This window comes from Zingiber officinale, chromosome 7A (assembly GCF_018446385.1).
Source record: "Zingiber officinale cultivar Zhangliang chromosome 7A, Zo_v1.1, whole genome shotgun sequence".
Classification (NCBI taxonomy): domain Eukaryota; kingdom Viridiplantae; phylum Streptophyta; class Magnoliopsida; order Zingiberales; family Zingiberaceae; genus Zingiber; species Zingiber officinale.
In genome coordinates, this window is record NC_055998.1 from 134,497,247 (window position 1) to 134,510,834 (window position 13,588).

A 13,588-nucleotide genomic window follows, 5' to 3' on the forward strand; every position below is an offset into this window, starting at 1 on the left:
TTGAAGTTTGTTCTGGTATACTTCTTCCACTGATCTGTACTTATTGAGTGAGTTCTGAATTCAAACTTCCTGGTACAAGATCTTTTGATTGTGAGTCCGGAGTTGGTGCAACAAAATCTGATCCAATTGGAATATTCTTCATTGGTTCAGTTATGGTTCTTCCACTTCGAAGAGTCAATGAACTCACATTCTTTGGGTTTGGCATTGTTTGAGAAGGTAGTTTACTTGAACCTTGAGCTTGCATTTGATTTAAGTTCGTTGCTAGTTGGCTAATCTGTCTTTCAAGGTTTTGCAAAGCTGAATCTGTCCTTTGCTGATGTTGATGTTGCTGTAAAAACAATTGTTGTTGTTGCAAAATTTGTTGCAGCAAATCATCCATCTTCTGTTGTGAATCAGAATTAGAAGAGTTATTAGAACTTCCTTGAGTCAAACTTAATCTTGAAGGTGCTGGAAGTGCATTCTGAATTACATTTTGCTCTTGCTGAACACCCTGATTCTGGAATTGCCATTGCTGATTTTGATTTGGAAACTACTGATAAGGCTGAAATTGTTGCTGGAATTGATTTGCAGGCTGGTAAGAGTGCTGGAAATTCTGATTCTGCTGCTGGAATTGATTTGCAGGCTGGTAAGAGTGCTGGAAATTCTGATTCGAAGTTGGTTGCTGATAAAATGAGTTGTTATACTTGAAATTGGGATGATCTCTCCAACCAGGATTATAAGTAGAAGAATGGGGGTCATATTTTTGAGGAAATTGAGCTCTAGAAAATGCTGCTACTGACTCATCTTGATGAAGATTTGGGCACAACTCTGAATTGTGGTCTTGGCTTGAACAAATGCCACAAACTCCCTTCGATTGATATGGAAACTGTGTACTTGGCAAAATGGAAGCTTGATTAGCATTATTCAGCGCCAATTGCTTTACCAAAGATGTTAACTCCAATAATGAGCTTCTTATCTCCTTTTGTTCATTGGAAACCATTTGAACCTCTCCAACCCCTCTTGTTGTCAAAGCTCTACTTCCAAATTGTTGTGAATTTTCTGCCATGTTTGAAATAAGCTCCCTAGCTTGTTCTGGAGTCTTGTTCACTAAAGCTCCTCCAGCTGCTGCATCTATCATACTTCCGTCAATAGGTAGTAAACTCTCATAGAAGTATTGGACTAGTAGCTGCTCACTGATTTGGTGTTGAGGACAACTTGAACATAATTTCTTGAATCGCTCCCAATAGTCGTATAATGTCTCTCCCAACACTTGCTGAATCTCACAGATACTTTTCCTGATAATTGCAGTTCTTGAAGCTGGAAAGAATTTCTCCAAGAAAGCCTTCTTCATATCTATCCAAGAAGTGATGTATCCTGGTGGCAAATAATACAGCCAATCTTTTGCTACTCCAGTTAATGAAAATGGAAAAGCCCTCAGCTTGATATCTTCTTCTGAGATTCCTTGTGGCTTCATGGTTGAGCAGACCACATGGAATTCTTGCAAATGTCTATTTGGGTCTTCTCCAGATAATCCTTGATACTTTGGAAGCAAATGAATCAATCCAGATCTAAGCTCGAAGTCTCCTGCCAAGTCTGGATAAGTAATGCAAGAATATTTGTAGGCTTCATCAGGAGCTGCAAGTTCCTTCATTGTTCTGCTATGATCAGCCATGGGGGTATCTGAAGATGATAAAGAACTTCCTGAGTCCTCTGAAATGTTCTCTTGAATTCTCAAAGCTCTGAAGGTCCTTTCAATTTCTGGATCAAAATCAAGTAGTTTACCACACGAGGACCTGGTCATTCCACCAAAATCAATAGTTAGAACAAAAATAGATAGAAAAAATAAACTATGCTCAATCTAAAAACAAACAAACTCTACTAGTTTCCCCGGTAACGGCGCCAAAATTTGATAAGCACAAAATCTAAGTGTCAACCATTTTCATGTCACATTGTACATCAAATTAATAAAGATCGGAACATTCTTAAACTAAAGATAAAACATGTAGTATGAAGTCCCAAGTCGAATCTCACAAAGAAACTAATAGTAGAATATTTGATCTTAGCCTAGAATTATTTTTCTTTTGAAGTTTTCTCCTGATGAAATAGAAGTGTCTAATTTTTATTCAAATTCCAAGTAAAGAATTGAAGTGCAATTAATAGATCTAATCTAAAGCACAATAAATCTAAATAAAGAAAACTAACTTACTCTGCGATTCAGCAACTAAAAGGAATTCATCAGACTTAAAATTGCAGAAAATGTCAGAAAGTTGATACAAAATTGGAATTGCAGGAAGAAGAAAACAAACTGTAGAACATAGATGTCGTACTCAAACCACAAAAACAAGAAAGAAAATAGAATTGAATTATAGTTCTAACTAAATCTACATCGTTCAACATTAGAGAACAAGAAATTTGACAACGAAATCTAAAAGAAGCAAAGATACAGAAATAATAAACTTGCAGAATTTTAATCTAATCCATCTCTAATTAAAGAAACAAAATGCACAGAATTTTATTGCAGAAATAAAGTCTAAAGAAGCACAACTATAACTACTCAGTTCAGATTCAAAAACAAAATCAAAGAAAATAGAATTGCAGAAACGATAATCTGTAAAATCAAAATCTAAGCCATCTCTATCCAAATCTACTCTTCTAACAAGCCTGTCCTTGCTACAACACAAGCTAATTGAATGAAAACTTCAACTCAATTCAATCTCTTCCAGCACCAAAGAAAACTTTCCTGGAAAAGCTGGTGAAGATTAGAACTGCCAAGCTCGAAATTCCGCAGATCTTGAATCCGATTTCTCTGGATCGATGCTCTCTGATAGAGAGCAAGCCACTATCACCGAAGAACTCCTCCGACGATGGCTGAAATAGAGAAGAAAATCGCACAGATCTGAGTTCCGGAGAGAAGATCGCCGACGCATGCGAAAGATCCGAGCCTAGAAGCAAAAGAATAGAAGCTCCAACGCCAATTAGACTCGTTGAGAAGTAGATCTGAAAGAGATGGGGAGCTGCGACTGTCGCGCGAAGAAGGCGACGCTACAGTGGAGAAATCGCGAGGAACCGAGCTCTAACTACTGTAGCTTCTCACGTGGGTTTTTAAACCTCCTCAGTTCTAATCGGACGGCTGAGAAACTTCTGAGCTAAATCAACGGCTAGAACATATCAGATCTGGATCAAAGCTTCGGAATCCTCATCAATGGCTCAGATCTGCTCCTCATTAGGTCGGATGAACTAGATCTTCAATGGATGGCTCAGATCTGCTCAATCTTGGATGAACGACCCATAATGCTCCGAGGCTTGATCGACTTGATTAGCCTTTGATTTGAGCCCAAGTGTGGTCCAATCTGATCGGGTCCATACCCCTTTTGATGCCTACAAAATAAGAGTCAAATATTAGCACCAAATACCATGAAAACTAGCTAATTTACAATTAGGTCCAAAATCACATGCAATATTGAGATATGATGCTAATGAGAGATTAAGCTATGAATAAACTAATAACAACATCCATTATGATTCAAAATAATATAGCCAAAATCATGGCTATCAATTGCGCAAGTCTCATGTTCAGCTCTTGGAGGTTCATGCCGTCGGATGCAGTCAGGAGCAAGCTGCTGGCCCTGTTATCAGCTTCGAGGCAGCAGACCTGGAAGGCCTGAAGTTACCTCATGACGATGCTCTCATCATCAAAGCCATTATTGCCAATAGTCGATTGGCTCGAGTTTTCATTGATATCGGGAGCTCAGTCAACATCCTATTCAGGACCGCATTCAAAGAAATGCAAATTAATGCCACTGAACTCCAACCGGTGGCCACATCTCTGTACGGATTTACAGGCAATGAAGGGAAACCTATGGGTCAGATTAAGTTGGCCATATCTTTGGGCACTGAGCCATTGGTACGCACCAGGAGGAGCACTTTTATAGTGGTGGACTCCCCTTCTTCCTATAATGTCATTCTTGGAAGGCCCTCCCTGCATGAATTTAAGGTTGCTGTCTCGACCTTCCATCAAAAAATCAAGTTTCCTGTGGGCGAGCAGGTCGGGGAAGTTAAAGGAGAACAGAAGGTTTCTCGGCGGTGCTATATTGACATGGTCCGAGTTGAGGCTCGGAAAAATCAAAGGAGACAGGATGGAGGTGTCCATGTTGTTCAAGAGGAGCCTCTCCCTATAGCTGAAGAGCCCATCCCTTGGGAAGAAGTACAATTACACACTGAGCGACCTGAAAGTTTGACCCGGGTGGCGAGCGACCTTCCTCCTCCCCTTAAAGAGGAACTAATTCAGTGTTTAATCCGCAACCGGGATGTCTTTGCATGGTTTACTGAAGAACTTCCTGGGGTCAAGCCAGAAGTGGCTGAGCACAAGCTGCATCTATTACCTGATTCCCGGCCTGTGAAGCAAAAGAAAAGAAATTTCTCAGCTGACCAGAATAAAATAATAAGAGCCGAGGTGGACCAGCTCAAAAAGGCGGGACATGTTCGTGAGGTTCAGTTCCCATCCTGGCTCTCCAATGTAGTCTTGGTAAAAAAGCCCAACAATAAGTGGAGAGTATGCATAGACTTCCGGGACCTCAATCGAGCCAGCCCTAAAGATTGCTACCCCCTGCCCCGGATTGATCAAATGGTGGACTCCACGGCCGGCTGCGAGAGAATATGTATGCTGGATGCCTACCAGGGGTATCATCAGATACCTCTGGCCCGGGAAGATCAAGAGAAGGTTAGTTTTATTACGGCTGACGGTACTTTCTGTTATACTGTCATGCCCTTTGGCCTCAGGAACGCCGGAGCCACATACCAGAGAATGATGGATAAAATCTTTCGGGATCAGATCGAGTGAAATGTGGAGGTCTATGTAGATGATATACTCATCAAATCCCCGTTGGGCGAAAACTTGATCAAAGATGTGGATGAAACATGCAGGACTCTCCGACAGTATGGGTTGAAACTCAATCCCTTGAAATGCTTATTTAGAGCTAAAGGAGGAAAATTCTTGGGTTACCTGATGACTGAGCAAGGAATAGAAGCCAATCCTGAAAAAGTTCAAGTGCTCAAGGATATGCAGCCTCCTCAGAATTTAAAAGAAACCCAAAAGCTGGTCGGCAGAATAACAGCCTTGTCAAGATTCATCTCCAAGTCTGCAGATCGAGTTGCTCCTTTTTTCAAGGTGCTAAGGAAGGCCTCCAAGTTCCAATGGGACGAAGAATGCACTAAATCTTTTGAAGAGCTGAAGAAGTATCTGGAGACTCTTCCCTCTCTTTTTAAGCCAGTTGTAGGAGAACCCTTATGGGTTTACTTGTCGGCCACCCCTGAGGCTGTAGGGGCAGTGCTCGTTAAAGGACATGACAATATACAACGGCCAGTGTATTTCTTCAATCACTTATTGAAAGGAGCTGAGTCTCGATACACTGCCCTAGAGAAGTTGGTTTATGGATTGGTCCTTATGGCTCGGCGATTAAGGCCATATTTCTTGTCGCATCCTATCACAGTCCTAACCAATAGCACCATGGGAAGAGCTTTGACTAATGTAGAAGTTGCAGGGTGGCTTATCAAGTGGGCCACGGAGTTGGGAGAATATGACATACAGTACCAGCCGCGCACCGCTATTAAGGCACAAGCCTTGGCAGATTTCTTAACAGAAGTACATCAAAACAGCTCTGAAGAAATATGGAAGATCTATGTGGACGGGTCTGCTAATCATCATGGAAGCGGAGTGGGGGTCCTAGTAATATCTCCTTAAGGAGATATACTCCAACTGGCAGTTCGATTAAATTTTCGAGTCACGAACAATGAAGCAGAGTACGAGGCTTTGTTGGTAGGACTGCAGGCAGCCTGGCATGTAGGGGCAGTTCGGGTGATCGTTTATTTAGATTCTCAGTTGGTGACTCAGCAGGTTACCGACAACTTTGTGATAAATTGTGATAAATTGCAAATGTATCGAGAAGCGTATGAGAAGATGAAGACAGAATTTACAGAGGTTACTGTAACCAAGATACCCAAGTCAAAGAATGAGCGGGCACTTGGGTACTGGATCGGTCAATGACACAAACCTTTTTGATAGCCCAGATAGATCTGTAAAACAATGCAGAAGCAACTATTGATTGGCGGACACCCATTATCAGTTATCTCAGGCAGGGTATCTTACCCACAGATCCAGAAGAGTCACGGCTGATTAGGAGGCAAGCGCACGCTTATGTAATGATTGGAGATCAGCTCTACAAGAGGTCCTTTTCCCGACCTTTACTCAAATGCTTGGGGGTAGAGGAAGCAGATCAAGCTTTGCGAGAAATACACTTGGGATGCTGTGGCAATCATGTAGGCGGTCGGACTTTATCTCGCAAGGTGCTCATGGCCGGATATTTCTGGCCTTCTTTACAAAGGGATGCTCACAAATTGGTGAACACATGCTTGTCCTGCCAAAAACATCAAAACTTGACACATCGACCCACGACCCTGTTGAGAACGTCTATAGTTTCCTGTCCTTTTGATCAATGGGGCATGGATATCGTGGGCTCATTTCCGATGGCGCTTGGCCAAAGGCGTTTCTTATTGGTGGTTGTGGACTATTTTTCTAAGTGGGTAGAAGCAGAAGTCGTGGCCTGGATCACAGAAGATGCTGTCATTCAATTTTTGTGGAAGAACATTCTTTGAAGATTTGGTATTCCTCACAAGCTGGTGTCTGACAATGGAAGGCAGTTTCAAGGACAAAGAATCCAGGCCTGGTGCAAGGGATTTGACATAACACAAGCCTTCACTTCAGTAGCTTATCCTCAAAGCAATGGTCAAACCGAGGTTATCAACAGAGAAATAGTACGAGGTCTAAAGGTCAAACTAGATCATGTCGGAGGCAATTGGGTGGAAGAGCTGCCAAGCATTCTATGGGCTTATCACACAACACCTTGGGAAAGTACAGGTCTGACACCATTCCACATGGTGTATGGCAATGAAGCAATTGTACCTATAGAAATTGGAGTGCCATCGGTCAGGAGGACACTATACGATGAAGGAAACACGGAGCGGCGGTTAGCTAAGCTGGATCTTATTAGCGAGACCCGCGACCGAACGGTGGCTTGGCTGGAGGTTATCGATAGAGAATGAGACAAAATTACAACAGAAGAGTAGTTCCTCGATTCTTTGGAGAAGGAGATCTAGTCTGGAAGCAAATCAAGCCAGTGGGGGGCGTGACTAAGTTAGCACCACAATGGGATGGGCCTTATAGAGTCAATAAAAAATTAGCATCCGGAGCTTATTATTTACAAGATGAACGGGGCAAGAAGCTAGATCGACCCTAGAGCACCAATTACCTGCGACCTTATCGAGTCTAAAGAGACAGGCTAAGAAGGGTAGGCCGAGTGATAAGCCGAGCTCACTTATCTCACAGACTGGGTTAGCAGACCGGGAAAGGTAGATCGGAGGAAGCAGAAGATGTAAAAGTAGAAATTGTATGTCCTAATACTTTTTATGACAAAGCTAAGAAATTTTAGTAAAAGCAAGCCTTGGAAGGCAAACAAAGAAACAACAAAGTACTTTATAAGCAATTCTCAAGTCATTATGTACAAGAAGTCAAAAAATATCATTCGAAAGGAGCAAATATTTCATCCGGTATCTCTTTGAGGATTCGGTCATGGTCTAAGAATTTAGGAGGTGGAAGTGATTTCAAGTAATCTTGCTCATGAAGTTGTCGCAGAGCCCCGCCCGCCCCATAGATAATAGACATAGAAAAACGCTGTCCGACCTGCTCACAAAATTCGGGAGAACGCAGATACAGGGCGCGGTTCTGCAGGCAACGATCGTTCTCTCCATCTCTGTAGATAGCCAAAGCTGTTGACACACCCTCTATGGTGGCCCTAGCCTGAGCCAGTTCACTTCTGGCAGTAGCCAATTCTGTCGCTTGGGAAGTTAGCTGGGTCTCTTGAGATTTCAAAAGGGCCTCCTGCGATTTTAACTTTCGGTCTTGATCCTGCGCCAGAGTTTCGGTAGCACGCAATTTTTGAGCCAACTGGTCCATAGCTTTTTGATGCTCTAAAGCCTGCTGATTCATGCTCTGCTGGTGTACAATATCAACCTAATTTTGCTTTTCCTGAAGATCTTTAAGTTCATGGTTGGTTAGGGCTAGGGACAATTCCAGACTATTCCTCTTTTTGGTTAAATCTTTTATTTCGACCCTCAAGGCATGGCTAGCTTGGGCAGGATCATTCAGTTGCAGTTCCAGTTCAGCAACCTGGTCTCGTAGCATCTTATTCTGATAATAAGTAGCATGGAAGGAATGGTTCACTATCAGAGATTCTGCACAAGCCTGGAACATACAGGGAGTATCTGATAAGGGCGGGAAAAGCAACAATTGGAAAATTTTTAAGGGTTACCTTGATATACAATTATGTGAATTGGTCCATCTGGGCTAGGGAGGGCAAGGAATTCATATGCTACAGGCTTTCTTCCCACAAAGTGGCCAGATGACCTTTTATCTTGAGAGAGCTGGTGGGAACATCTGTTTGAGACTATAACTGCTCCTCAGAAGGGAGAGTAGTACAATAATTATGATAAGTGAGCGGGGGTGGTCCTGAAGGACCTGCGGCTGAGCCTGGAGGAGCTGAGGGCTCAGTGGTTGAGCCAGAAGGAGCTGAAGACGGACCCTGAGGAGGTGCAGCAGGAACGGTAACTGAAGGGCGTTCGGAGGAGCCAACTTCACCTCCCTGAGCGTGCTGCGAGGTGGAAGGTTGAGCTAATGGGGGCTCGGCCTGATTATTGAGTGAAGTAGGGGGATCAGTTACATGGCTTGGGATTGGAGGCTGAGTCACATGGGGGGATGTAGGAGAGGCAACTACAGGAGGAGAAGGGATAGATGGAGGAGAAACAGCTGCAGGAGATGGGATAGATGGAGGAGAGGCAGCTGCAGGAGAAGGGATAGATGGTGGGCCTGAGTTAGACATCGGGCGAGGGGCTCGGCGCCGACGTCTCTGAGATAGCGCCTGATCATCAGAGTCAGAATCATCGGAGGACGACCGAGCCCTGCATCTAGAGGGAGTTGGGGCATTCTGACTCAGGCGCTCATTTGTGGCACGGGCCCTGCGAGCCGCCTGAGAAGCCTCTCTGAAAGCAAGACTGGCAAAGGAGACGTTGCTTGTTCTTCCGCCAAGGCCCATAAGCCTTTCACCAAGGCCCAAGCCTGGAATTTAAGTGGCTCTGGGAGAATTCGTCGATTGGAGGGGAGTTAAATTAGTAGGGCGAGCCGTACGGGGGGCCCGGGGGCAAGTAGGAGCGGCCGGCCATGGTGGATTAGCAGCTCGGGGCGAGCAGGGGTGGCCTGCCGTGGTGGACGAGCAGCCCGGGGACGAGCAGGGGTAGCCAGCCGAGGCAAGCGTGCGGCACGTGGCTGAGAAGGGAGAGCTAAGGGAGCAGGCCGGGTTCCAGAGAGCTCTCGTCGAACAGGTCTGGGCGGAGGATGGGCCGAGGAAGCCCTACCGATTGAAGTCGAAGACGAGTGGGGGAGTGTTCTTATCTGCAGGATAACTCGGCCACGCCTCATTATCTCCATGTCACTCAGAGGAAGGGGATGAACCTCTGAAGCATGGGTTAAGACTTCAGCTGCACCGGATAAAGTGTGAAATTACTTGCCATAGAAAAAATAAAGTACTCACGAAGTAATAACAGAAAGGAAAGAGAGACTTACCCAGGGAACGAGGTGTTTCATAGGTCAGATAGCTCAGGCGAAAATAGGACAGCAGTTCCTCAGATAGTAAACGCGTTAAATTCAGTTGCCAGCCAGCCAGGCGAGATGAAACTTCTAAGTAAGAAGAGTCCAGGTGAAACTCTCCTAGTTCAGGAGGGGAAGGAAGTAACTGCTGCCATCGCAGGGGCCACCCCACATCGTGGGGGAAGGCAATGAAGAAAAATTTGTTTCTCCAGGTCGGAGTAGAAGGCGACAGGGATGAGAAAAAAGTAGTTCGGAGACGTGGCTGAAAGCGAAATGTGCCCTCTTCCTAGCGCCGAAAGGTAAAGAAGCAGTGGAATAAGTAGGAGGACCAAGATATTTCACATACGTCACATAATATTATGAAACCATAGAGGATTCTGATGGAGTTGGGCGTCAATTGCCCCAAGGGAATTTGAAAGTAGCGACATACGTCGGAGAAGAAAGGATGGATAGGAAGACGAAGGCCCGCCATGAATTGCTCCTTAAAGAAGGTGCTAGAGCCAATAGGAGGATTGGAGAATCGATGTATTCCCGTAGGGATAATCACTTGCACGTCGTCCGCAACTTCATAGGTGTAGCATAGGTCATCCCGATCCAGTTCATCGAAGGTGGATGAGCCAGGATATTATGCCGCCGCCAATGAAGGAAGAAAGGAAGGAGAAGCCATGAGAAAAAGAAGCAAAAAGAAGAAAGATTGTGCAGAAAAGTATCGACACAGGAGCAGGTAGATTGAAAGAAAGAAGAGGTTCACGTAAGAGGAAGAAGAAAAGGGCGCCAAACGTTGAAAGTCGAAAGTAAGGAGAATATTTATAGGCGCTTGGCCAAGGGGCAATTTCGTCAGATTATCATCCATAGGTGCAAAATAACGGACGGGAACAATGAAAGCCGTAGGATCCTCCTCGGAAATAACGCCTAAAGGCATAATTGGAAAAATACTGGCACGAAGTATGAAGAGGCGGACCTCGGGAAAAGATACCAACAGTGATCTTAAAAAAGTGACCGCGCTTTCCCGAGTTGGGCTTACCTCTTAAATAACTTGGCCTTTATCTGTGCAGACCTGGATAACGAGGGATCCTGGTCTACCCTTAACTTTTAATTTCCTGGTCTTCTTCTATGCAGACCTGGAGCAGGACGGATCCCGGCCTGTGCATAGCTTTTAATGTCCTAGTCTTCAGTTAACCCTATCTATAAACGGGACCAAGGATAGATTGAGGAGCGAGACTAAGGCGAGGTCAGCAAAGGAATACAAGGGAGCAGATCGGGAAAATAGAAGGATCCTTGGTCAGGGGTAAACGGGACCTAAAATAAGAGGTCAAGGCACGTACAAGGACGTGTGTCGTTATAAACAGAGCCCGACAGGCAATATATAGAGCTACCAACAATAGATTAGCATATTATCCTACTATGATAAGAGGGTCAAGAGCCTGCCAGTAAGAAATAGCATGAGAAGCACGAGCATGCCAAAATGGAGATAAGTCAATAAAGACGTTGAAAAAGAGTCGGTTAAGGACAATTTTACATCAAGAAGTGTAATACATAGAGCCAACTTAGGGCTTATCGTCAGCAGTGGGGTCGGATGAAGAATCGGCTGGGGGCTCAAGAAGAAGGAAGAGGTCGTCATCATCTTTAAAGGAAGGAAACGACCCGTCAGGAATCTCGTCCATGATGCGACCTATGTCTAAAAATTCTTCCAAGGGGGCAGCCTTAAGCAAATCTTGTTCAAACATTTGGCGAACTCCTCCGCCCGCGCCGCAACATACTAGGAAAACATCAGATCTCCCATTTTCTTCATAAAGAAGGGGGAGGTAACATAGGCTTGCCTGTAAGCCCTCAGACGATCCAATTCACCCGCTTGATAATCTGCCAGCTCGGTCTTCACCTTCTCCTTATCAGCACAGGCCTGCGTTAAAGCTTGTTGACTTTGGGAAATATCCTCTTGCATTTTCAGAAGGTCGGCCTGCACAGATCTAAGAGTCGCTTGGCTAGCCTCCCACTTGCTTTGAAGTGTTTTCTCCCGGTCGACGCTAGCAGCTAGTTGACCCTGGATGTCTGCTATGGTCTTCTGAAGATTCTCTTGGGTTTCTTGTAGGCTAGCCAATTGAGCATTCTTCTTATCTAGCTTAGATGCTAGCTCCTGGCGCTTCTCCACTTCTGAAGCCAGTTCTGACTCTCTTGTTTGAAGAGCTGCTTCCAAATCTCTTATTTTGTCAAAAGCTGCATGTGAGATATTGCGGGCAGACTTGGCAGATTCTCCAATTAAGCGGAGATAGTGAGTCAGATCTCCAGGAGTTGGGTTGAGTGGATCGCGGGGAGTTAGGGGCAGCTCTATTTCCTCCAGACGAGCCTTCATCACTTCATTTTCTCTCTGCAGGCTGCAGGTGTTGGTTGCTACTCGGAAAACCTAGAGGTTCCACTGTACAAAAATTTTGTACAAAGGTTTGAACCTTTTCCTAGCTACCATGTGTTCTTTTAAATTAAATTTTGGATCGCCTGCGGAACTTAACACGTTTGATCCAAAACTTAATCTATTTGTTCTTTTAGGTTTAGACTTGGATCTCCTGCGGAACTTAACACGTTCGATCCAAATCACCTAAGTTATTAATTCTATTAAATATTAATTTCCATAATTTGTTCCCAGTACTGACGTGGCGAGGCACATGACCTTCTTGGATATGGGAACAATCACCACCGACTAGACAAAACCTTTTAAGGAAAGCTAATATTTAATTTCCTAAAATAACTTTAGGTTAATCGAAAGGAACAATCAAATCACAAGAAAAAGAAGAAAACATAAGAACACTACATCGAAAATAAATTCGAAATACTAGAATCGTAAGCCTCTTGTATTTGGTATTATTTCCAAAAATAACTAGTATGATGCGGAAAGGAAAAATTACTAGTTATACCTTTTAGAAAGACCTCTTGATCTTCTACCGTATTCCTCTTCTAACCTCGGACGTTGTGTGGGCAACGATCTTCCAAGATGAGAAACCACCTAAGCACCTTCTTCTCCTCCTTGCTAGGTTCGGCCAAAACAAAAGCTTCACCAAGGATGAAGAAAAAAATACCAACCAAGCTCCAAGGGATGCAAGCTTTCTCTCCTTCTTCTTCTTCTTCTCCAAGTAGTATCCGGCCACCACAAGAGCTCCAAACAAAGAAGAGTTTCGGCCACCACAAAGAGGAAGAGAGGGAGAGAAGATGGCCGGCCACAACACCAAGGAAAAGAGGGAGAGAATAATAAAAGTTGTCACCCATGAAGGCACCCAACCCCTTCTTTTATATTCCTTGGCTTTGGAAAATAAGGAAATTTATTTATAATAAAATTTCCTACACTTTCCTTGACAATAATTAATTAAGAAAAATTAAATAAATTTTCCTAATTAATTGTATGTGGTCGGCCACCTCATATAGAGCAAATAAGATAATTTTAAATCAACAATTTAAACTTCCTTATTTGTCTTTGGAAATTTTAAAAAATAAAATTTCCCTTTAAAATCCCTTCATGGTTGACAAAAAGAAATTTCTATAATTTTAATTTTTCAACATGTGAATAATTTTCAAAAATAAAAAATAAAATATCTTTCCAATCTACAAATAAGGAAAGAGATCTAATCTCTTTCTTTAATCTTTTGTAGATCCTTTTTAAGAGAGATATTTTAATTTTAATTCTCTTTAATAAATTATATCTTCCACATAATAAAAATTAAAATTAAAATTCTTTTTAATTTAATGGGGGCCGGCCACCTAAGCTTGGGTTCAAGCTAGGGCCGGCCACCCTTGGCCGGCCCTAGCTTGAACCACAAGCTAGCTTGGCCGACCCCCTTATCATGGGTATGAAGGTGGGTATAGGTGGGTATAGTACTCTATAAATAAGAGGCTACGATAGGGACCGAGAGGAGGAATTGATTTTGGTCT

General features: G+C 43.6%; 1 protein-coding gene across 1 annotated transcript; it reads right to left on the bottom strand.

Moving 5' to 3' along the window:
• Nucleotides 1-529: 529 nt before the first annotated feature.
• Nucleotides 530-1,780, bottom strand: LOC121999740. Its single transcript, XM_042554380.1, has one exon. It carries the CDS (start codon nucleotides 1,778-1,780, stop codon nucleotides 530-532), a length of 1,251 nt encoding a protein of 416 aa, XP_042410314.1.
• Between the last annotated feature and the right edge of the window lie 11,808 nt (nucleotides 1,781-13,588).

Excerpts from the sequence above, each read along its gene's own strand:
- LOC121999740 (XM_042554380.1), bottom strand. The coding sequence starts at position 1,780 with ATGACCAGGTCCTCGTGTGGTAAACTACTTGATTTTGATCCAGAAATT.